At 41.6% G+C, this 25,666-nt stretch overlaps 2 protein-coding genes across 4 annotated transcripts in view; one reads left to right on the top strand and one right to left on the bottom strand.

Moving 5' to 3' along the window:
- MCMBP (minichromosome maintenance complex binding protein) overlaps positions 1–752 on the bottom strand; it is a 10,993-nt gene extending 10,241 nt beyond the window's left edge. The window contains exon 1 of one of the 3 annotated variants that reach the window (XM_027705632.1): positions 732–752. Coding sequence is in view for 1 of the 3 variants with exons in the window: in XM_027705630.1 (XP_027561431.1) it covers positions 401–458 (58 nt within the window). In the remaining 2 variants the exon portion in view is untranslated. Of the gene's footprint in view, positions 1–100; positions 354–400; positions 555–731 lie in introns of those variants that run through there. The other 2 variants (XM_027705630.1, XM_027705631.1) reach the window with 2 other exon arrangements.
- SEC23IP (SEC23 interacting protein) lies at positions 643–25,666 on the top strand. The gene is made up of 19 exons (XM_027705629.1): positions 643–831; positions 4,538–5,064; positions 6,862–7,051; positions 8,113–8,306; positions 8,631–8,720; positions 9,993–10,113; positions 10,391–10,480; positions 11,164–11,305; positions 12,575–12,783; positions 13,422–13,540; positions 13,974–14,144; positions 14,871–14,966; positions 15,146–15,349; positions 16,015–16,170; positions 16,828–16,930; positions 18,270–18,455; positions 19,388–19,550; positions 21,437–21,537; positions 24,065–25,666. The coding sequence occupies exons 1-18, from the start codon at positions 678–680 to the stop codon at positions 21,516–21,518; spliced, it is 2,997 nt and encodes a 998-aa protein (XP_027561430.1). The 5' UTR covers positions 643–677; the 3' UTR covers positions 21,519–21,537; positions 24,065–25,666.

Here is a 25,666-nt window from a genome sequence, read left to right as displayed (position 1 = left end):
AGATGCACAGAGCCATTCTTGGAGCGAGGAAAAGCTCCACAAAGCCTCAAGGAGAAAGGGAAAGAGCTGAGGTACCGCGGAAGTCTTTTATTTCCATAACCTTTTAGCTAAGATCGAGCCCAGCACAGAAACAGCCGCGGTGATGGCACTAGTAACATTAGCAGTGGTCGGTGTGGACAGCACGCCTTGTTCCCGAAATTCAAAGATACGCGAGATACGCAAGATATACGAGATATAGATGATATATATATAAGGTACGTGAGATATATACGAGGTACAGGAGACACACAAGCAGCCTCGCCGCTCTCCCGCCACCACCCCGCGAGGGAAAGCCCCGTCCGGTTCCGGGCGCCCTCAGGGCGCTCCCGCTCGGGCCGAGGGTTCGCCGGCCCCGCCTCACCGAAGAAGCCCTGCACGATGCTCAGGGGGTTGTTGAGCCAGTCGCCCACGCACGGCATGGCGGGGTCGCGCCTCGCCGCGGGGCTGCCGGCTCCTTGCGGCCGCCGCCTCCCGCTCGCCAGCCCCGCACGGGCACTGCCGCTTCCTCCTCCTCCCCTTCCTGCGGGAATGGCGGCGGGACCCGCCTTCTCCCCCCTCACGGCTGCGCGCGGCCGCCGCCGCCGCCATCTTGGGTGAGGGCGGAAGGGGCCGGGGCGGGACGTGGCCGGGGCGCGGCCATGGCGGCGGCGAAGCCCGGGGGAGGCACCGCCGGCACCAGCACCAACACCAACCTGCTCTTCTCCTCCTCCGCCACCGACTTCAGCTTCAACGTGCCCTTCATCCCCGTCAGCCAGGCGCCCGCCGCGCCGGGGCCCGCGCTGCTGCCCGCCGGTACGGAGGGAGGGAGGGAGGAAAGGAGGAAGGAAGGGGGGGTGAGGGGTCCCGCAGCCCCCCGGGGTGGGCTGAGGGGTCGGAAGGGCCCCGGGAGCCGGGCGGGGCTGCCAGAGGGGCTGAGGGCCGGCACGGCTCCGTTCGAGCCGGCCCCGGGGCTCTCCCAGCCCACTGTCACCCGTGGTGCCTCAGCGCGGACGGGCTGCTTGGGGTCATATATTCCGCTTTATTGCTTGTGCTTCCTTGTGTTCAGCGATTGTGCGTTTGGTTTTTAGTGTCGTGGCTGAGGAGAGGGGGTGTTTGTGGCGTTTTCAGCTCATCGATGTTTCAGAACGTTCGTTTCAGCCATTTAAAGGTCTCAGTGCTTCCATTCAGGGTGTGCTGAGTGATTTCACTGTTTTTAAGCTCCTCTCCCATTCTGCCTTCCGCTTTCCCTGGGTGAAAATAGCATGTTAAGCGGGCACCAAAAATATCCTTGCTAATTTAATCCCGGTTCTGTTATCCTTTCCCTCTAAAGCCCTGATGGTGTTCCCAGCACAAGTTAAAATCTCGTCCTCCAGCACCTTCAGATGAAGGAATGGATTTTTCTGGGAATGTGTTCAGTCTGAGATTAAAGCCCTAGACGTTAGAAATGCATCTGTAATTCAGATATTTCAAATTTTACTGTATTGTACATGTTGCAGCTGGACTAATGACCTTTAAAGGTCCCTTTTAACCCAAACTGTTGCATGTTGAGTCCAAAATCCAGGACTTCATTTCAACACCGTTTTATCTTAGCTAAAATAAGTACTAATATAGCTGGAAATTAGTGCAATCCATCTCTATAGATTTAATAAAATATTTGCTAATTATGGCTTTGAAACTTTTTTTTACATCAGCTATGTTTTTTGTGTGGGAGGGGTAAAAGCATTAGAATATTATCCCTACTTACATGAAATATCTGACTGGTTGGGACATTTACTGATTCCATTGTGCAATCCTTATAATTTTTCTTTCTTGCAAATACGTGTTAATTTTTGTTAAAGCAGACAAAGTAATTTTTAAGTGCTCGTCTCTCCAGTAGCTTTGCACAAATGACTGTTGTAGCGATTTCCTGAAGATTTTGAAGCCAGCCAGGGAGAAAAATCTGATGAGATTTCGTTAATGTGGTGAATTATATACTCTCCATCTCACTTAAAATTTGATCAGATGAGGATTCCCAGTTTTGCAGCTGGAGTGAATGTCAGTGCCAGAGGTTGTGGCACGTTCCACGTGTGTCCAAGTGTCATGGTTTGAGTAAGGCCCATGTCCTGTTAAATGTTCTGTTGCCATCCTCAGTTGCACTCACCATCTGTCCAGCCACGTGTTGCTGGGATCTGGTTGTGTAAAATGGTTTGTGTCTCGAATCATAGTTTGAAGAAGGAAAGAACAACATGTCAAGTTTGAATTTTAAATAGTGTAAAATGTAATAAGAATCAGTCTCGGGATTTGCTTGACATCTGCCAGCCAACCCTGAGAAGCCGCGTGCAGTCATTAATTTGTTGTGTCTGTCTCCAAGAGCGAGTAATTAGTGGTTTGAGCTTTGCAGTTTGACAGTAAAAGACACATTCTCTGGCTCAGGTGTGGGTGATGTAGCAAATGTATTTACTGTAGGTAGAGAGGAGTGTTCCCAGTGAGGGAGTGGATTAATGTCACTTGTGGTTGTCTGGTGACAGTCTGTGAATGACGAGGGAGGGAGGTACAGGAGGTTGACACAGTCACAGCTGAAGAAAGACTCTTTTGTACATGGGCAGGACGTTGCCCTCGCATGTCAAAGCTGTACATTCATTTTTTTAAATTGACAGGATGTGCTTGTTTTACTGCCAGGCTGGGCTTATATTCCAATGTAGTGTTTGCAAAATTAGAATCAGGAAAGATAGAAAGTAATGTATTGTATTGTAAACCAGCATGTGTATACATATATATATATATATACATACACATATAATTTTTGTTTTGGCAGAACTTTTGTCAGTCTTGTTTTGCGAGGAAAGCTGCAGTTAGACTAAACCTTTAAAACCTAGTTGAAATTGGAGAATAGTAGGGGTTTTGTGAATGGGCATTTGGTAAAGGCCCTGGGAGCTCTTCAGCACACTGCTACATGTTTATGGTGACCTGACATAGTGAGGTGAATTGCCAGTTATTTGGGAAAGCTGAGTGGAGAGCGTGCTGTGCAGTAGCTTCTCTCTGTTCCACTGTGTTTATGAAATATGGAAGTGAGGTGGATTTTGTTGTTTAGAAATTGAAACCTTTTATTTAGCATAAATGGCCATTCTGCTTGTAGTTGGGAGATAATCCCCAGGCCTGACTTCAGAGTGGTCATTGCTTGTAAATGCTTTCAGCATTCTCCACATGATGGCCTACACACACAGGTTTTGGGTTGTTCCACAAAGTGGGATAAGAGCTGTAGTTGAAAGTAAGAGAAATTGGTAAGATGTAAGGTAAGTAATTTGTAAGGCAGGTGATGCCTCAAATTGGCGCTGTCTGCAAAGACTACTAAATAAAAGATGGTTAAAATAGTTCTTTTTAATCTTGGCAGCTGCTTCTTTTATGATTAATTAATTAGAACAGCAGCTTCCTAGAGAGACTCCTCCGTGGATTCCCCTGTACTCCCTTGATACTCTCTAGTACAGTTTTGTTGGCTGTGGATAAAGACATTTGTTGTTGGCTGTTCTGGGGACTGAGTATCAGAGAAGCAGCAATACCTTTGGGGTGTCTTCCCCACAGCCTGGGGATTATTTGATTGCCAGAGCAGATGAAGCACAGTTCTAACCTCTGCAGATTGCACTGACTCCTTGCAAGGTGCTGTTCCCTCAGCAGGCAGGCAGTGCTGCTCAGGCCATCACAGGTTTAGCTGAGCTTACTGTGAGACCTCTAATAATGTCAAACCTCTTTTTTTTCCCCACTTGTTGCTAAATCACTGCCAAGCAGAAAACTGGGATTGACCAGAACCTGGTTTATTTTCTCAATGGCCTTGTACATTTTTAAACCCTCTCCTGCAATTATGCAGAGTGGGGACTGATTTTTCTGCACCAGAAATTTAGCTTTTATGCCAGGCTAGAGTAGGATTTTTAGGGAGAACTGGAGTAAATCCTGCTCATCAAGTGATCATGAGTTATGGCCACCTTGCAAGTCAGATGAGAAACCTTGTAAAGGCTGTGCTAAAGGAGCAGGCAAGAATGGATTGGTTAATCAGTAGGTTTGGCCTATTTGGGAATGTTTTTAAGGTCTAATTTTTTATTTGATCTTGGAAGTCTGAAAATTAGAGCATAAAGCCCTATGCTTAATAATTGGTTACATGGTGAAAGGATATGAACCAAGGCTGCCCTTGCATTTGTGAGGCGTAAATGAAGTTGGGAGGGATTTTAGTACCTGCCAAGTTGCCTTGGGAAGTTCCTGACTCCAGTTATACTTTGGTCTCTTATTTAAGGGTTTTAATATTTGGTGCTTATTCTGTGTACCCTGAGTGACTTATGATCAATTTTAAATGTTCTTGAAGACTCTGTATCTTTTGTTTCATTTTATGACATGCTTAATCACCAAGGCTGTGCAAGCTTTGTAGTACTTTTGGCTTTCTGGAGACCAACAGTTTTGGCAATAGCTGATAATGTTACAGAACATTTTGACTTCACACAGCAGGTGGTTTGAATGTCTCACGGTATCTCTGGTGGTCCTTTTGTCTTTGCAGATGATTCTGCAGATGTTGGGGAAGAGGACAGCTTCTTGGGTCAGACTTCTGCCAGCCCCAACCCACCACAGACTTTCAACTATTTCTCTCAAGTGCCCAGCAGCAGTGATCCCTTTGGAAGTATTGGGCAGCCACCCTTGACCACTGCTGCAACACCTGTGGGAGCACCAGCCTTCTCCAGGCCTCCAACTTCACCTCCGCTCGTGTCTGGGTCACAGGATGGGCAAAATGCCTTTTCACCTCATATTCCTAATTCCCAGTCCTACAGTGCACCACCCACCTCCCAGGTGGGAATCCCACCGTACCAGACCCCTCAGCAGAGCTGTCCCCCGCCCACCAGCGCGCCAGGACTCCCCCCAGGAACACCTCAGCAGGGCTACAACCCCTACAGACACACCACCCTGAGCAGCAGGGCCAACCCCTACCTCACCCCACCCCAGCTGCAGCAGAGCCACGCCCCTGCCCACACCCCCTCCTCTGTGCCACCCGTGCAGATGTACCAGACACCCCCGGGGCCTCTGACACAGGTAGGTCTGTCTGACACAGCTTTGTCTGTCTGACACAGCTGTGTCTGTCCTTCCCCATGGCCTGGGGCACAACAAAACCATTGAAGTTCTGGGCCCCTCAGCTCAGGAAGGAAATTGAGGTGCTGGAGCAGGTCCAGAGGAGAGCAACGAGGCTGGGGAAGGGACTGGAGCACAAGTGCTGTGAGGAGAGGCTGAGGGAGCTGGGGCTGTTCAGCCTGGAGAAGAGGAGGCTCAGGGGAGACCTCCTCACTCTCTGCAACTCCCTGACAGGAGGGGGGAGCCAGCTGGGGTTGGTCTCTTTTCCCAGGCAACTCTCAGCAAGACAAGAGGGCTCAGGGTCTTCAGCTGTGCCAGGGGAGGTTTAGGTTGGAGATTAGGAAGAATTTCTTTGCAGAGAGGGTGCTCAGCCATTGGAATGGGCTGCCCAGGGAAGTGGTGGATTCTCCATCCCTGGAGGTGTTTAAGGACAGACTGGATGTGGCATCAGTGCCATGGGCTGGGAACCACGGCGGGGTTGGATCAAGGGTTGGACTTGATGATCTCTGAGATCCCTTCCAACCCAGCTGATTCTATGATTCTGTGATTCTGAGTCACGTGTGTTTGTCATTCCTGAGGTGCTGCTACCAGAACAAAACAATTGAAGTCACTGTCCTCTTTGAACTCTATATTTTACCCTTTGAAGGTTTCTCTTCTCCACCAAAAAAACCCAGAAAAAGTCTTGAACCATTTCTAACAGCAAAATTTTTTCACTGGGAAAGCGAAACTAAAAAAGTTTCTTTTCTGAAACTGTGTTGTTTCAGGAAAACTTCCTGATTTTTGAAGTGAGTGTGCTCTGAGGCTGTGGCCACATGAGCTTCTGGGGTCAGAAACAAAGCCAGGTTGTGAAGTTCTGTAGCTCTTTTCTGTGGGTTTCTGAGTTTGCTGAGTTTCAGCTGTGCTGCTGCATTGTTTGTGCCTCTGCTGTAAATGGGGTCATTCAGCCCTTTGCAAGATACAAGCTAAAATCTCTTTTCAAGCTGGTTTTGTTGGTGAAACCAGAACTTTTTGAAACTAAGTCACATAAAATTGTCAGCAAATTCTTTGAAACACATTACTTGAGGATTTTGTGTGATATAAAGCATTAATCTCCATTTTTACCTGCACAAAAACATTATTAAAATAATGCGAAGGGGTTGGTAATAACCTGACATGTTGGCCCTGAAAACAGCAAAAAATGGTTTTTATTTTGCCTGAGCTATTGCTGTATTTCCCTTATCATGAATAAAGAATGTAAATATTACATAATGACAAAACAATGCAAAGACAGTAGAACTTTAACAATCTGGAGTTTTAGATTATATAATTTCAGAACTTCTGTTTGTTTGATTTATGTATTGTACAATATTTTTGTGGTTGTTTTTTTCTTTCATGAAATGTATCATCAACCAAAGCAGTTGCTACTGCTGACGTAACTTGCTTATAGTTGTACTGACTGGGTTTTTGTACAGTTTGCACAAAATCAGCTTTATGTAGGCTCTAATCCCTTTCAAAATCAGCTACTTTTACTTGGCTACATCTGAGTTAGAAATCTGCCTGTTCTGATCACTTTGCAGGATGAGAGCTATTACTCAAGTGGCCACTTGCTAAACCTGACAATCTTTATGCAAAAGTGTAATTATATGTAAATGAACAATGAGAAGAATGCATTTTTATTTTCATGCCAAGTTGTGTGGCTGTGAGAAATAAGCTCAGCTTGAGTTTTGAAAATGGAAAGCTGTGTGAGGTTGATATATATTTTTATTGCCCATTTATTTTCAGTTTCCACAGTCCCAGCCCCAGGCTCCCAGGCCTGCAGGTCCCCTGGTCCCGGCCCCTCCTGCCTTGCTGCACAACCAGTATGAGCCAGTTCAACCACACTGGTTCTACTGCAAGGAGGTGGAGGACAAGCAGCTATGGATGCCATTCAGCCTTCTGGATTCTGCAAAACTGGAGGAAGTCTATAATTCTGGTAAGTTCTATCTCATCCAGAGGGGAACAGGGCTGAAAGGAAAATACTGGAGTAATGGCACTGCTGTGTGAGAGGGTGGTATGGCAGTAATAAGGAAGGTTAATACATATCTTGAAGATGGATTTTGTGCCACTTAATTTATTTAACTTCCATTATCTCTTGCTTGTCAGTGTTGAGATGTACCATCCTTGGTAGATATCAGAATTTCTCATAGAACTCCTCATCTGTGTCTTGGTTTACCTTTTTGCTAAGCTGTCAGTTCTGGAATGAATATCATATTTGGGGATTTCTCAAAGCTTTTTTGTTGTGTACAGAGCATATAGAAGTGTTTTAGAGGCAATACAACAGTTCCCTGGTATTATGTAGCTTGTCTTCACGGTATAACTGTTCTAATGGTCTAATATTGATCTGATCCATAAAGAGAATTCAGGGAGGAAAAAAACTGAGGCAAATTAGTTTTGGAGGTGAGATAAGGAAAGGATTTTAATTTGTGCCTCTGAGGCATAAGAGATTACAAGACGCCCCCCCTCTGTACAGATGTTACAATTTATAATATTGCTTGTCCAATCCCAGGTTTTGTCCACCCACTGGCTTTTGCCCTGGACCACCCTCAGTCACGCCCCTTGGGAATCGGGGCTGGGGGCTTTTCGAGACCCCTTCTTCATCATCTTCATCTTCTTTGGGGTACAGAGGGCATACGTCCACCCAGTTCTTGACTGTACTCTTGCAGTTTAGGCCAAGATACAAGTGTCCTTAAACAAAAGGCCTACTCTTAAAGAGAGACTAAACATTTTCTACTGGAATTCAGGGGATATTGATATGGGGAATTGGGGTAAGAGGGTTGAGGAATGTGTAAACTACTGTGCTAAGGATAAAGGAATAAGGGCTGCTGCTTCTAAAATCTACTTCTACTTATATAACTACTTATAAAGCTTATAAAATTAGGAAAATAAGAAAAAACCAGATGGACTTTATGGCATCAATCACAGACACGACTGGGGTGAGAGAGAAAGAAGCCTGTGTGTGTCAGTGTGGTAACTGCTGTGCCCTGTGTGTCACAGTCCAGCCTGACCCCGAGAGCGTGGTGCTGAGCACGGACGGGGGCCGCTACGACGTGTTCCTGTACGACAGGGTGAGGAAAGCCGTGTACTGGGACGAGGAGCCTTCGGAAGTGAGACGCTGTCTGTGGTTCTACAAAGGAGAAAAGGACAGCAGGTTCATTCCTTACACTGAGGATTTTAGTGACAAGCTAGAGGTTTGTATTACCTTTACGTAAACTGCACCAAGACCTTAGATCGTTGTATTGGCGACCTTAGAAACGCTTCTCTCTGTTTCATTAAAATGATTGCCAGAATGCAGTTTCTGGAACAGAAGTAAGCAAATCCTGGGAAGGCCACGTTGCTCATGAATCAGTCCTGCACTGCTGTGACCTAAAATCAACTTGGGCCCTTTTAATGTGACACTATTATATAAACAAAGTTATGTAAATTATAACTGTGACATTACAGATGATGCACAAGGCCAGAAAATTGCTGAGGAGAAGACATCCTGATTTTGTGTGACTTATTTACTGTTTCAGGCAGAATATAAAAGGGCTGTGACTACAAATCAATGGCACCGGCGACTCGAGTTCCCAAACGGGGAGACCATCGTTATGCACAATCCCAAGGTAATAGATTTTGGCAGTTTTATCTCCCAGGATTCCTTAGGGATGAATGAGCAAATGGATGGAAGCATAAATTGAATGCAGTCTTAATCTTGATTGATACCTCTTGGTTGTTTTGGATATGTGTGTGTTGAAGATATAAAGTTTATGGATCACTCCACTTCTATTTGCTTCAATGTGCTGCCACGTGGTTACCAGACAATGCTTTCTGAGACACAAGGGGAGTAAGGGTTTGCATGGTAAATATTTGGACTAGCAGCAAATGGTAGGCAATTTGAAGTAGTTTAACCTCAGACAGTCCGTTCCTAATGAAAGATAATTTAAGCTGAGAGCTTTCATGTGGAGAAGAACATTAATCTAATTATAAGGTAAATAGTTTGTTTATTTAACCTGTGAGAAGTTTTCTACTGTGACTATTTTTAGGCTGAAAGAAAGTATAGCAAAACAAGCTTTAAAAGTTATTCTAAATATTCTGCAAACAGTCTCATGTTATTAAAACATGGACTTCAGCCTTGTTGACTGGTGCTGTTACCTGTTCACTTATCACAGATGTAGTAATTAATAAATAGAACAAGCCAAGGGCCAGAAAGGATCATGCTTGCTCCTACTTGAAGCATTTAATAATGCTGGTTAAGGAATTGTGTCCAGTAAAAACCTAGAGAAGGAGCACTTAAACCACTTGGTGTCATAAATATGAGTTCAGACCACAAGTGTAAGTCCTATAAACAGCTGTACTACTGAATTCTTCATTTCCTAGTGAGGGGTTTCTGGACTACTTCAAATGCTGCTGTCATTCCCTGAAAAGCACTTCTTTTTTTCCTATTTTCTTCTTGTGATGCAGTTATTGTAAATCAGGTGGTATTCAGTTCCCTCACATAAGGGAGAGTGGATACTGGGCACTAGGAGAGAGGAGCTTGAATAATGCTTGTCTGAGGAGTTAAAATTGTTCAGAATCCCTCAGCAGGCCCAGCTTCTCCAATAAGTGTCTACTTTTGTCTCAGTGATCTGGTTTCTCTTCACACTAATGAAGATTGTCTGTGGTTTTGGAGTCTGGTTTAAGTGAATCTGTCCCTGCTCTGGGGAGTGGTCTTAGGGTTTTCAAGGGCTTTTTTGGGGTTTTTTTGCATATATGCTAGCTGAAGAAAAGATCTGAGTTTCAGATGCAAGGTAAAGCAATGGAAAAATGTGTTAAACTATGCAGTGCTTTCAGAATAACAAGTCTTAAGGTTTTTTGTGTTCATAACTGGTAAATTACAACAAATGTATTTGTTGCAGGTGATAGTTCAGTTCCAACCTGCTGCCACACCCGATGAATGGGGCACCTCTCAGGATGGTCAGGCAAGACCAAGGGTGGTAAAACGTGGAATTGAGGATGACCATGATGAGATTCCTGATGGTATGTGATCCCTGTGGGTGGGTCTGCACTGTGACCAGCTGGGTTGGGGCTGTGCAGAAGTTGGACAATATGGCAATGCACTGTTCAGGCCTAAATTATTCCTTAATCTAAGCTGCTTGAAGGAGGTTATCTGGCTTTGGGTTTTTTTTAATCAAAAACGTCCTGTGGGCTCTGTTATGTTCTGAACAATAATAGGCTTTATAGAGTTGCTTGACTCTAAACTTCACTCCTTCAGTACATATTGGCACTCTGAATGTTTTACTTCCTTTTTTCACAGGAGAAATGTCCCAAGTTGACCATCTGGTATTTATGGTTCATGGCATAGGTCCTGTATGTGACTTGAGGTTTAGAAGCATTGTTGAATGTGGTAAGTTTGGGCTTGTATAATGAGTAGTTTTGTTCTTAACTGTTTAAATGTGGTTCTCTCTAGCTCCTAATCAGATAAGCAAGTAATTTGTTGGGGTTTTTTTGGTTTGTTTTTTTTTTTTTTAAAAAGTCCCTAATGTTAAGAAGCTCAACTTCTGGTAGAATTTTGTCACGATTATTTTCCAAAAGCAGAATCTATGTTTTGTCAGACTTGCAGCTTTGCCTGTTAATACTAGTCCTCAATATCAGACTTGCAGAGTGATTTGGGTTTTGAGATCTGTGGGGTGGGGTTTTTTTTGTTTGTTTATTTGGGGTTTTTTGCTTTTTCTTTTTGTGATGTGACTGAGTGTGTTGCTTTGTGTGGTTTGTGTGCAAGGAGTGGTTTTCTGTTTGCCATTTTTTTTTTTTTAAATGCATTCTAGTACAACTGAGTAAATCAAAAAAGCCCTTTCTGGTCATGGAGTGAAAATCTCATTGTGAGATAAAGCTTGCTAGAAAAATCCATTTTAACAAAAACATGTATTTTCTTATTGTTAGAGTGGTAATACTTGAAAAGATATTTCCAGTTGGCAGTTTCCATCATTTATATTCTGAATATGTGTGAAATTAAGGGGGAAGAGGGAGTATTTGTGTGTTACTTGAGTCCTGCTACTCTCAGACTTTCATTATTGTTTTTCTTTGCAGTTGATGATTTTCGGACCGTTTCTCTGAAGTTGCTGCAGACTCACTTTAAGAAAGGTTTAGAGGAAGGTAAAGTGAGCAGGGTGGAATTCCTTCCAGTTCACTGGCACAGTTCTCTGCATGGAGATGCAACAGGTGTAGACAGGTGAGTGTGTTGCTTAATGTTGAAAACTTCATGTAAGCTGTTATTTAAGGGGTTTTGGAATGTGGAGGAAAAGAGCAGTTCATATGCTCTGTAGGCTAGATGAGTAAATATGTGACTGGGTTACAAAGAGAATTGCTACTTTCATTTAATGAGCATTTTGATAAGGAATATTGAGAAAGCTGGCAAGGCATGAGGAATATTTTCTCTTGTTTATTTTCACACACACTTTTCAGGAAGGTGGCCAGTGCATGACACATAATGATGAGTGTGTAGAGGTGGTGATCATAAGTATGAGGTGGTGAACATGGAGATATTTTGTCCAGTAACAGGCTGTACAATTTAGAATGGAGAGTTTTTTGTTCTTTCCCTTCCTGCAGTCTGAGTTTGACCCTAGGAGGTGGCAGGATCCTGTTTCTGAGGAAGGCATCAAGCCCTCTGTCCAGTCCTAGAGGAGCTCCTGAATTCTGTTAGGCAGTTGAGCCAAGGACTTTTCTTTTGCAGCAAAGTATCTATATTTGGGTAGGAGTGTTACAGCATTTTAAAATCTTTTAGAATCACTTCTCTGTGCCTACCCCTTTGCTGTCACTTGATATTTCAAGCTGTTTTCTCTTGCTCAAAGATGGGAAAGGAGAAATTGGGAGGGTAGCAACCTGTGCCACTCAGTGCCCATGCTGGTGTTCTCCAGACTCTTGTGGCTCACTCAGGTCCTGCTGCTTTCCTAAGCCTTAGTCTTTTCTTTGTGTTTGAGCACTGCATTATCATGAGAAGGGATCCTTATTCTGTTAACCAAAGCAGGCAATGCTAAGGCAATCTCAATTCTCCAGCAATTCATTGCAGCTGTCTCAGCTCCAGGCAGGCAGATGGGAATGCCAAGCTTTTCCTTTAAAAACAGAGTATTATGATTCTATGATTCTAATTTCATATGCAGGTTCTTTTCCACTTCAATCTGCTCACAAAACCTCTCTGTAACTATATGAGAGCAGTGTTGGAATAGAAAAGAGATTATTTCAGGGATCCCTTCAGCCTGGAGAGAAAAAAGGGAGCTGTATCTGTCTCAGATATGTACAATCAGCAGGTAGCACTAATGTATGAATATCCAAGGCCAGAAGTCTGTGTTTTTTAAAAAAATGTTTTTAGAGACACTTTCTGTAGAAGTTACATTGCAGTTCTAAGTGAAGTGCCATTACCTATCGCTTCAAAAGTTAACCAAGTCCTTATCTGTGTTTCTTTAAAGGCATTCAACACTTTTTAATGGTTTTGTGTTCTCAGGAACATAAAGAAAATCACCCTGCCGAGCATCGCGCGCCTGCGGCACTTCACCAACGAAACGCTGCTCGACATCCTGTTCTACAACAGCCCCACCTACTGCCAGACCATCGTGGATAAAGTGGGCCTGGAAATGAACCGTCTGTACGCGCTTTTCATGAGCCGCAACCCCGACTTCAAAGGAGGAGTCTCTGTGGCTGGGCACAGCTTAGGTGATTGGTTTAGGGCCGTTTGGGATAAAGCAGCGTTCCTTCGTTAAGCACAAGGCTCAAATTAGCTGTTAGGAATGCACATTAGCTGTCAGAATGCAGCTGACTAACAAACACCTCCCAGGAGCTGAGTTTATCAGGCTTTGAGAGAAAATTAGTACTTCATGGATGAGTACATTCTCCCCCTCTTTCGTTTCCTTCTTGAAGACTTAGTATCTAATTTGCATTTAAAAGCTGACAGCTTATCTGGTGTCTTGTTAGGTGGGTGATTTCTGTGTCTCAGAACCCCCACTTAGTTAAATTACACTGATTTTTTGGAAGATAGAATAAGTGTTATAATGACATATTGAGATGCTAGTTTGGGCTGGAACTTTTTCTCCAGCTTGGCAAGCAGTCTCAGGTGTTTAAGGAAAGATAATTTAATCATGGCAACTACATAAAGCATGAACACAGGTGGGGGGGAAAGGGCTTGCTTTTAGCTGACAGTAATTATGTTCAAATTAATAGGCGGGTATTTTATTATAATTTAGCCGTGTTTTTTGACCAATCTATTTGATGTTATTACATATAAATCTTCCTTGAGATTTAGGGACAGGAATACCTGGCATTTTTCCCAAGTCAACTTTAATTCCTGTTTCCAGGTTCCTTAATTCTCTTTGACATATTGTCTAACCAGAAGGACTTGGCTTCATCAGTGAGTTCTGGGCCCTTCTCTGCTGTTAATGGGACTGTAAAGGATGTGGCTGTTCATGAGAAACAGGTAATTTGCTACTAGTCTTTTCAGCCCAATAATGCTGATATTTTCAGCAATTTTTTATTAACTTTTCAGAATTTATAGCTGGAAACATGGTTGTGGGTTCTGATAGTAACTGGGGGAGGTGTGTAAGAGGGGAAGAATCTGTCTGTGCTCGGGGTAGAAACGGTGACCAGTTGTTTGATGAATAAAAGGAAGTATTTTTAAGTGTCAGAAAGCTCAACAAAACTTTTGTCTCTCTTAGTAATTTTTAAATATTTCTTTTGCTGGTCTCTTATTAGAGAAAATTTGTATCCCTCTTCACTAAAACTGGTTGTATATTTACAGAGCTTGCATGATAATGGTTTTAAGAGAAAGTAATTCCACTTGGTTTGGCTTGCTGCACATTGATTTTTCACTGTTAGAGGATGTAATTCTGGCTCTGTGCTGTTTTGTTAAGATGACTGAAGATACCAGTTCCTTGGGCTCCTCAATTACCACATCTGGTGATGACCTTTGTGAGCCTGAGATGGATGAGGACGTTCCCACTTTGCAGAAGACTCTGGAAATGCTGAGTTTGTCGGAATATGTGAGCACATTTGAGAAGGAGCGGATGGACATGGAGTCTCTGGTACAACACTGCTCACTTGGCTTCTGGGCACTGCCCAGGGGATGGGATTTATGTCTGGGGGTTGTTGTTGTTGGTTTGTTCTGGTTTTCCTTTGAGTTTAGTGACCATGAGACATGAGAGCAGTTGCAAAGATAAGATAATCATGCATAACTCTTGACCAAGAAAATGAGATTAATCACAGTCCAATAGATCAATCCTATTACCCTCCTTGACCTTAAAGGCTTCTGAACTCGACAGCATTGCATAAAGGAACAATTTACCTTTAGAGTCTGCACTAATTGTGCTTAATTACGTAAAAATTAATGGGCTTTGAGCTTTGAGCATATTTTTTTTCCCCCAAATGATTGTTAAAATATCCATATAGACACACTTAGGCTCCAAACAGTGAATGACTTTGCACAGAACACAGGTATGTGCTCAAGTGCTTTATGCATCTCAAGGAAAGTATTAAGATTTTCTTTGGCTAGTTCTTTATTGACTGTGTATACCTGGTTTTGTGGGTTTTTTTTTTGTTTTGAAGACTAAGTCTTGGGTGACTCTTGTCCTTTTTTCTTGGTGTGGTGCATCCCCCCCCAGTTTTGTTAAAGCACTTTGTTTCATGTGTTCTTAATTTTTTATATTTTTTATAAATGACTTGGCAAATTCATAAGTCGTTGCTAGTAAGAAATGACCTGAAAAGTTATAAAGTGTACTTTGACTGTGTGTGTTTGGTGTTTGTTTCTTTAGCTCATGTGTACAGTTGATGACCTGAAGGAAATGGGGATACCTCTTGGACCAAGAAAGAAAATAGCTAATTTTGTGAAAGACAGAGCAGCCAAGCAGGTAAATACATTTCTCAGGAATGAAATAAAACATGATCAGGCAAATGTAACTGACTTCCTTGCTGTGGAGTAGCTTCTATTCTTGAACACTCTTCTTAACATCCTGGATATATTAAAGAAATGTTGACGACTGTGAAATAAACTTTTGTTTTGCCCTAACTTTGAAACTTTTCTCCAAAGGAACAGAAGAAAGCAATGGCAGAAAAGAAAGCAGTGCTGGCTGCCACACTCCAAACTCAGGAAGACACCCAGAAACCAAAAGAGTCAGTTCCTTCTGTCTCCTCTCCAGAGTCTGGTCAGCACTCAAAGAGGAAACTTCCAGTCGGTGCATCCGTGTCTTCTGTGAACATTGACTATGAGTATTTTGAAGTAGGAACTGGCCAGGTGAGACTACAAACATTTAAATGATTTGGACAATCCTGTCCTTTTTTGGTTTTTCTGTTTGTGGGGGTTTTTTTAAATATTTATGACTTTGGGCTACCTCCCTTGGTTGTTATACAGAAATGATGTTTACGTACAACTTCACCCTTTGGTGGGAGGGAGGGCTGGAAGAGTGGGTTTTGCTGAAAAGCAAAACTTATGATAGCAAAGTTGTCACTACAGTTGAATTATAATTCTGGCAGTGAGTGAGCTGTAAACACAGTTCTGTTCCAGAAGCAGAACTGTGTGAGTGACAGAAGATTGAGTGACATCACATTAAATGCCTCTGTGGCTTTACAGTTAACATGGTTGCCTAAATTGATCCAGTTATGCTGTTATATTTAAGGTTTACCTCAAACTAAACTTAAAAACTTCCTTGTTTAAATATTTTTTTTAACTTTTTTTTTACTTTAATTTTTTTCCTTAAAAACCCACTTTAATATTATGGTATCAATATGCACTAGTACTGTGGTGTTAGTATGGAAAAGGGCAATGCAGCTGCAGCTTCCTGGAATTACTGTGAGCATGTGGTTGATTTAATAGAGAACTTGTTCTTTCCTTCCTAGCTAAGCATTATATGACTTAGCTGGCAGTTCTGAGAGATTCTGTGTGTGATTTCTGTCTGCCAGGTTTCTGTGGTTTACAGTGCACTGGACTTTGAACCAGATATTTTCTTTGCTCTGGGTTCTCCCATTGGTGTGTTCCTCACTGTGAGGGGTGTGGAGAAGATTGATGAAAACTACAGGCTTCCTACCTGCAAGGGATTCTTCAATATCTATCACCCAGTGAGTAAGCAGAGCTTTTGAGATTTGATTTTAACTGATGCTGGTGACAAAAAATGTAGAATGTGAAGTTTTAACTTCTGAGCATTACACCTCTTGTTCCCTTACATACAGTTCCCAAAACACAACTCCCCCCTGGTCCATTTGACATACTTATTCCACATATTTGTAATCTTTACTGCAAAAGTGAAGTAGCTCTGGCTATAGGTTCCATAGCATTCCAGTGGGTTGGTTTGAAAATATTTGCCTTGTTTCTTTTCAGAGCTAAGGAACTTTTTATTTCCCATTAATTTCAAGCCACTCTTGTAGATTTTTATGCAGTGTTTGTGTTTTTACATTCAGTACTTTTGTCCTGTGTCATCTTGTTTGACAGTTCAACAGTGACATGTTGAATAGAGATCATCAGAGTGCAAGAAAATCTTGCTGTTATGTTTCCTCATTAGAATTTCTGTCTGTAGAACAAGACTAAAGTAGTTAATGAATCTGCTTAATCTTATGATTAAACTAAACTGTCATGAACTAAGTTGCTGTAAATTCAGATAGTACAGAATTAAAAAATTATTTTCTATTAACCATAAATAGGGATTTTTTTTTCACTGAAATGTGATAATTAGAATAATTTCTGAGATAACTAAATGTCAATATGTTGTTTCTCAACAGCTCGATCCAGTAGCTTACAGGTTAGAACCAATGATCATTGAAGACATGGAGTTAAAACCAGTTCTCATTCCACATCATAAAGGCAGAAAAAGACTTCATCTGGGTAAAAAGAAAACTTATTTCATATGGATCTCATTTTTCTTATTTCCTCATTTGATGCATTAGAGTTTTATAAAATTTTAAGAGACTAATGAATGTTCCTGGATATCTGACACCCTGTTTCTCCTAAACATCAGAGGTGATTGCACCCAGTCCCATAAGCTGGGCATTCACAATTTCATTCAGAAGTAATAATCATAATTCCTCCAGATTTGAACTTCTCATTACCAAAGCAAATTTAAAAATTGCTGCACGTTGCTTGTTCACCTTCATTTCTAAGATGCTGTAAAACAGAAACTGAATTTATTGGTTTCTCTTGCCCCTCCTGACCCCCGTGATGTGTTTAACCAGTGTCTGTTCAGGGTTGCAAACCTGGAGGAAAAGGTGTTTCTGCAGCCACTGGGCAGGGACTGGATTTTGTTGCTCACAGGTACCCATCAGACCAAGGTGCTCTGGTTAAAGTTTGCACACCTAATAAGGAAAGTCAGTTTTGCTGTTCAGTTGACAATATTTCTGCTGTCCAAGTTCACAGAACCCTCCTGAAAGCCTCATCCAGGCACTCAGGTGGAGCAGTTCTGCCCCATCTGTACCATTAGAATGGTACTTTAGAGTGACTCTGCTTTCCCAGACTAGACAAGATACTTGTTAAGGAATGTTTTAGTTTACAACCCTCCAAAAGTCTGTATAGCAAAGGAGAAAAATAGGGTCTGTTGCTTTTTACCCCTTTTTTTCTTTTTTTGCTTAGATATAGGTGAATGTTCCATGATGTAACAGATCCATGGGGTCATAAGCAGTTATTATAAAGAACTCTCCTTCATCCAGCATTTCCCACCAGTGAGAATGTCAGATTGTCACTGGGGACACAATTCCTGAGCTGTAGCAGAATGACAGGCCAGAGCTGAGGGAGTGTTTCTCCAAATTCACTACCACTGCAGGAGACAGTGGCAGCTCTTCTGGTCTCTTCTGCTGTGCTGGAGTTTGAAATTAGTCTCTGTTTACTCTTCCTTTAGTGTAGGGTGTGAGGAGCGATTGTGGGGGGTGGTGCAGTTATTTATGTCATTTATGTGGACCCTTCTGCATTTGGAGACTGTTGGACTGTTTCCTGTGCTAGTAGGTTTTAACTCATCGACCCATTCAGTGAGAAATCAGTTGTGTATTAGTTGCATTTCCCTTAATCTTTTTGAATGGAATAGAGAAGCAAGAAACACACATTCATGACACAGCAGGCCTGTTTCTCCTGGGAATGGAGGTGTTTGTTGAACAGGGTTTCATCACTCTGTTTTAGATTGAAATTCTAAATCCTTCTATACTGAGATTTTTTTTGTTGTTTTTTTGTTTTTTAGAACTGAAAGACTCTCTGTCTCGTATGGGCTCTGATCTGAAACAAGGCTTTATCAGCTCTTTGAAGAGTGCATGGCAGACCCTGAATGAATTTGCTCGTGCCCACACATCTTCAACTCAGCTGCAAGCAGAGCTGGAGAAAGTAGCCAACCAGATTAAAGAGGAAGAAGAAAAGCAAGTAGTAGAAGGTATGTGGACACATTATTGTTTTACCTCCAACTTATTGAGCTCAAATTAATTGAAGCTTGAGTATCCCAGTTTGCTATTGATTTTCCTGACCCTGTGAAAGAGACCTCTCTGCTAAACTGCTCAGTTAAAACTGCTCTGTCACTCCCCCCCTCAGCTGGAAGGGGGAGAGAAAATCCAAATGAAAGGTTTGTGGGTTGAAATCAGAACAGGGAGAGGTCACTCAGCTGTTATTGTCATGGGCAGAACACACTGGACATGGGGAAACTGCTTTAATTTGCACACTCTTTCAACTTTCTGTTAGAAGGACAGGTTTCTAAACCAGGTGTGTTTTCTTTCAGGGCAAATCAATTTTTCTGTGATTTATTGTGGAGTAGTCTTCTGCTGAGTATTTTGGGAGGAGCTTAGAAGCATTTAGGTGTGTTCTTTAACAGAATAAAAATAAGTTTAACTCAGATGTAAACAGTACCCTTAATGATAGCAAGGGCAGGATTGCCAGTTGTGAATTACCTGTGTGTGTTTAGTAATGCTGGCTTTGTCTATTCTTAGACAAGTCACTCCTCTTAGTGTAAAATGAGGGTAGTGATTGACACTGTGCAGGGGAGATGTAAAAATATGTTATGTCAGGTTATTCACTCATAGAATGACTGGCTCTGTGTATGGATAAAACAGTGGGGTTTGTTCTGAAAATTGCTCAGCTACTACTTTGCATGAGGCCTTTTTCAAACAAACTATTTAAACTGTTATGAAAGAAATAAACCTTTAATTCCAGTAACCTCTCTGAATTGTGCAGTTCTGGCCAGTTCTGGTTGTTGTTATTGTCTTATCGCAATCTCTTGGACATTTTAGCAAGGGAAATGGGTGATATTTCTTGATTAAAGTCAAGCAGGCTGTGCTTGAAAATAGTTTAAACCTTAAACTCTTGTCATTTTAGCTGAGAAGATCACAGAAAGTCCAGAGCCTCCAAAAGATGAAGATTCCTCAGTGAAGGTGGGAATGCTGAATGGAGGACGTCGCATTGATTATGTGCTCCAAGAGAAGCCAATAGAAAGCTTCAATGAATACCTCTTTGCTTTGCAGAGTCATTTGTGCTACTGGTAAGAGGAAATATTAAATATTCCTTAAGGTAAACAGTATGTATGAATATCCAGGAATATCTGATTTCAAAATTCTGTGTGAGTGCAGGGTGAACAAATCTATCATCATGTTTGTACTCAAGACATTTCACACTCTTCTCTTGACCTTTGACACTCAAAACACACATTTTTTAGCTACTATCATTTTCAAAACATTTTGACAACTGTAGTTTTTCAAATCAAACTGTTCATGAAGGAACTGTATTGGACATGTAGTAAAACTTGATTGCCATTTCATGTTGAAATGACATTGCTGGATGCTCTATCAAAAATTAACAAAAAAAAAGAAGAAGAAAAAGGCACAGTGGAACTTCCTGTAAATTTGGATGGATGATTGACCACTTTCATGCAGTGGTTGCTTGTACACAGAAAGAACAATTTATAGAACAAGAAGCAGAGTTTGCTGTCATCATGTGGTCAGAGCTGTAGTGCAAAAATTGCTCACCTGGATTTGGATTTATTTTTTTTAAGGTGCTTAAATATCTCAAACAGAGAAAGATATCATTCCACTTATACAAACAGTAGTAACTCTTGGCCTGTTGTATTAGCCCTGATGAGTTGCTCTTTTTTTTTTTTTGGATGTGCCATTGCATACATTTTCTTACTGTCATAAAATTAGGTGCACATGAAAATACACAAGGTGTGGAATGGCAGAGCACAACAACACCTCACCTTTGTATGGAATAATCAACCTTGGATGTGAGCTGTGAGCTGTGCAGAGCAGTGCTGGGGAGGGAGGAGTGCCTCCTCTCTTGTTTGGAGTTGAGCAGGTGCTGGACAAATAGTGCTCCACGTTCTGTTTGAAAGGTTGATTTTCACTAGCTGATCATTTTAGAAGCAGGCGTTTCCCCCAGAGCTTAAAATGTGGCATTGAAAGCGTTTCCTGAAGGATCTTTATTAAAGCCAATATCACTCCCCCTGCCCGGGAAAGGATTCTGGAGGCTGCTGTGAGCGCTGAGCTCTGTCCGGGTGACCCGCTGGTGGCAGTGCCGTTCCACAGCCTGGGATAAAGGACCGGGAATTCTTTTCCACGGAGTGGCAGCCGCTCACTGGCAGCTTTTAAAAACTTGCTACACTTCGCTGGTTTTTGTCATTCAATTAGGGAAGATGAGCACGGTGAATAATGACCCAAATGAGAGAGCTCTTTTTGGGGGAATGGTGAGAAAAGCCTTAAATGAAATGCTGGGCGTGTTAAGAGAGAGCAGAACTCCTGTGTTGATCCTTCTGCTTGTTTGTTTGCTGCTCATGGAACAGCAGAAACAATTGTAGTTACTATGTCTATGCTTGGTTATGGAAAATATTTGTAATCCCTTAACTCAGTACTGATGTTCTGGAAATTATGCTCCTCACATTTAGAGGATCACAGTCCTGAGCATCTTAATCTTCTTTGATGTCTCCCTCTGTCACTTATTTTAAAAAGCACAGGAAGCTGCCCTCATCTAACAACTCCCACAGCTTTGAAACTTTGGGTGTTTAACTTTTTACAGTGCTCGTTACATTTTTGTGTTCATGGTGTTTATATCTGTTTAAATAGCATTTTATAGATGAATCAGAAAATTAAGTCTATTCATGTTAAATTTAAATTAAGATAGCCTGAAGGTTTGATTTTTGAAAATAAGAGGGAAAACAGCTGCCTGGGAACATGGCACTTGAATTATATTAAACTTTAAATTATTTGAGAACTATCTTACATTTTAGTGGTAAGGAAGAGAGGACGAAAGTCTGGACAAGTAGAATGTATTCTTTTTAGAGAGCTGAGATAGCATGAAATGACTTCAGGAATTAGAACACAGACCATGCTGAACTAACTTTTCTTCTTTTTATTTTTTTTTTTTCATTCTTCCTAGGGGTTCTGAAGACACTGCCTTGCTGTTCCTCAAAGAGATATACAGGACTATGAATGTCAATCCTGAGCAGCCACAGCATTGATGTCCAGAAACAGGAATTTGTAAGTTTGCTCCAGTATAACTTATGTACTCATATCAAATTCAGCTGCAGCTTAGATGGCTTTACTTTCCCTTTTTCCTCTGAAGTTTAAATTACAAGGCAGGCAGCCATAAAATGTCATATTGATTGCAAAAACAATTTCTAGACTTGAATGCAGGGGGTGTCTTTGAGTTCTTTCCCTCTTCATTCCCAAAAAAACCTAGTTTTGGTCTGGGATAATAACCATCAGTACAAATATGACCAAAACATGATTTCTCTTTGTCCTGCTTCTCCCTCAGTTCATTTGTTCAGTCAATGTTCAAAAACAGGAAAACTTGGAGACCTTGGATCTGTTGAAACTTCATTTCCAGTGCAGTAGATTAAAGAACACCAACACTGTTTCCACTTCTTTAATGTCCATATTGTTGACACGTGTCTGCCAGCAAAAAAACTGCTTGTCTCCAAGGAAGTGTTAAACAATGATATTGATAAATTACTGAATTATTTCTATTTTATTATCTTTGTATAGCTTAAGCATTTCAGTAGAACAAGGGAAATGACACAGCATGGAAGTTGGTTCACTTTGAAAAGAAATTAAATACACAATATGATCGAGTATCTGAGATTGAAATATTCTTATTTTAAGATGTGTGTTTCCTAACTGAGGATCTGTATTGTGCCAGTTTGCATCAGTAGATGTTGTCGAAAAGAATATACTCTCTTTTGAGAGGCAAGGAGGAAATAATGTGCACCTTGCCTTTTTGGAATCATACAAAAAGAGAGTTTCTGATGTATTTCTCCATTTTCAGAGGAACTGATAATGCCAAGCTACATAAATACCCAGCATGAAGAGAAATACTTGACATTTCAGAGGGCTATTTGAGGCATCTTTCACTGCTACCATACAGTTTTAGTAGTCTTTTGTAACAGAATGCTTCTGATGGTCAGTTGATAGCATCTTTTTTGAAAATGAAATGTCAGGGCTGATCAAATGCATTTTTAAAGCACAGACAAGTGCAGGAAAAGGCACCATTTGGCTGCAAACTGTGCCAGTGGTGTATCAGCTCTCACCCTGGCTTAGGCACTGTCTCAAGGCAGAGTTGCACAATTTTTTCTCTCCTTCTCTTTCTTTATGACCACTTTGGTTGAAATCATATGGAGCTTATTGTGAAGGAAAGGCCTTTAAGTCTCTTTGCAGGAGGGGAAGGGGACGTGGTGATTTATATCTCTACAAAGCTGAAAGCAGTTTGTTGCTCAGCTCCAGCAGGCTCTGGGATAATTGTGTTTTATCCCTGAGAACTGCCCAGCTGGAGGAGGGTTTAGCAGGATGTCACACAACAAAGCACAGCCAGGGAAGTCTGTAATTCCATTAGGAATTGCTCAGAAGGCCCCTCAGCACTTGGTTGACTGAGCAGTGTTTGAGGCTGGGATTCAGATATCAGAGGCTAAAATGGGAGGGCAGTAGGGCCCGCTGGGGTCACTAAATGACAAGAGATGTCTTGGGAATGCTGCACACTGGGAGACCAGGATCTTTGCCTCTTTCCATGCACTGTGTAAAATATTATCACAGAAATCTGGAAGTACTGAAGTGGAAAATTCTCCCCTAGTGTTAGTCAGGTAGAGTTGGCATTGGATTTTTTTTCTCTTTTCTGTTCTTTTAAGACTTTCAAATGTGAAGGTAATGGATTATCCAGCAGTGCCTGTGACAGCAACATCCATTTCCCTACACAGGAGCAGATTATCTGAGGAAACAGCCTCTCTATTTGTGGGCTGCTCAAGGGGAAGAGTAAATGCCAGAGGAGCTCTGGGCTCCCTCATCATATTTTCATATTTTCATATTAATTGATTGGAATGCTGAGACCTGACCCCTTCCCTACCTTCACATGCAGAGCTGCCTCTTGCTGTCCAGTTTAATTTCCTGGGTGCTGGTGCAGATCCCTTGAATTTCTTGAGGACTGTGGCAATGTTGGAGCAGATGCAAAATGAGCAGAGGCAGGCTAAGGGAGGAACTGAGTTTGGTTTTATCTCTGATTTTATTTCTGAGACAGGAATGGAGTTGGCCCTTTCTGGGGGTTGTTACCTTCTGAGTTTGACTTTTATTTTGTATCAGTGACTTGATTTAGCTCTTCTAGATCATCCTGGAGCTGGTCTTTGTGGAACAGTAATTTCATGTAAACAGTGTATTAAAGCTTGGATGTGTAAATTATCACATCAGGGTTTGATCTCTATTTAGAGTAGGATAGTTTATTACCATAAGTTAAAGAATCTAAAAGCCAATTAAAATGCACAGTGAATGACATCCTATTAGCAGCTGTTGTGAGCTTTTTCTGTTTGCAATTGTAATTGCCAATTTGTGTCCACAGAAAGTATATTTCAGAGGCTTATTACATGAAAAACTTGATTAAAAACGTGTATGGATTTTTAGATCTTTTCGAGTCCTCTTGAAATCCAATGTTGGCATGTTTCATTTTATTAGTACTGCTGCAGGAATAGAAAACTTGATATATTTCATATTTCCAATATGTCCATGTTCTGTTTTCTCTGCACAGCCACAACCTGTTGCTCCCACAGACCTGGTGAAAAACTCTTTGGAAAACATCTGATATTTTCATACTTCCACAGGACAGGATAAACATCAGACTTCTTTTTTTCTGCCAGTGCAGATTCTACCTTCTTGTGTCACTTCAAGCAAACTTAAATTCCAAGATGATCAGCCCTGTCCATCAGGAGATGGATGGAATGACACAGTTTGGATCCTAAATCAGTTTAATTGTCCAGTTGCCAAGTATAAGGTGATCAGTGAAGAAGTTTATTTTGGCATGCAAATCATTACTTCTCCTTCAGCTCTCCTGTCTCAGCTGGCTGTCAGACATGCTCTGCCTACCAAGGCAGCAATTCCTCATTAAAAAGGACTTGGGGAGAAACAGCAATAAATCTGTTTTTCTTGACACGTTTGTTCGTCCACCTTTAAACTATCAAATGTGAACTGTAGTTATAACCATCTTTAATACAGGTTACACAATCCAGTTCATATTTACTAACAATTAGCAACCAGAATCGTTTTCTTACTATTGTAAGTGTGATGGAGATTATTTTATAAAGACCTTTTTCAGCCTCTGTTAAGAGTTTTACTGTTGCTTTTTTTTATAAGTAAAAATGAACTTTTGACTTGGAAAATGTTAGAAGTTTGTTACAACTAGTTCAGTGTTCACATATCCTGAAATGAAGAACAATTTAATATAACATTTTGATCTGGTAAGTACAGAATTAGAGACTATTCTGAGTTAATTAAGGCAATTTTAGTGAAACCAGACTGCAGTTGGGAGAACTAAAATATTTACCTTGACCTTGCAGTCCCACATCTCAAAACAGTTAATGTAAATAGGATCCTGAAGCTTAGGGGTGCTGGATAATAATCTGGATGCAGACCTGCTATCCAGGCTCCATTTTTTGTACCAAAGTTGAAATGAATTGGGTGAAATCCTTGGAATTCATGTCTCTGAATACTGAGCTGCTGTACCTTCCCTCTGCCTCCAAGTTACATACACATTGTGGCTTTTCTTAATATTGGTGATTTAACCTTACTGCTGACTCTTTGCCTCTGTTATTGCAGTAAATGAATTCTGAAATGCAGTATGTTTATTTTTTTTTCCTTGATATATGTAAAATACACATTATTGTGTATATAATTGGATGGCTATAATTAAAAGTACTTTACTTCCAGTGGAGTTTACAACAAGGGTTTGTATTTCTTCGCAGAAAATAGGTTGGAAGAGACCTCTGGAGAGGTTGCTCAGGGCCTTGTTCAAGGCTGGAGATCCTTTGCTTCTCTGAGCCTTGTTTTAAAGTTTGCTTTGATTGCAAATTTTTTTCTAATTTACAGTTGAAATTTCCCAGGTGAAGCTTGTGTCTGTTGCCTCTTGTCCTTTCTCTGTGCATCTTCAAGAGTCAAGTCTCTGTCTTCCCTTGTCCTCTCATGATTTTCCTGTTTGGCTTCTCACTTTCCATGGCATCTCCTTGCCTGCCCTGCACTGTGACCCCCCTGGGCACCTTGCACTTGCTTCAGTTTAGCAAAGTTCAACTTGTTCTGGGAAGCAGGTTTGCCAAAGGAAGCTTTTTATCCAAAACATCAAATATATTTGTAAAATTAA

This window comes from Neopelma chrysocephalum, unplaced genomic scaffold (genome assembly GCF_003984885.1).
Source record: "Neopelma chrysocephalum unplaced genomic scaffold, ASM398488v2 Primary Assembly neopelma1_347, whole genome shotgun sequence".
Classification (NCBI taxonomy): Eukaryota; Metazoa; Chordata; class Aves; order Passeriformes; family Pipridae; genus Neopelma; species Neopelma chrysocephalum.
Note: the sequence above shows the minus strand (reverse complement) of the source record. Positions and strands in the feature narration are given on the sequence as shown.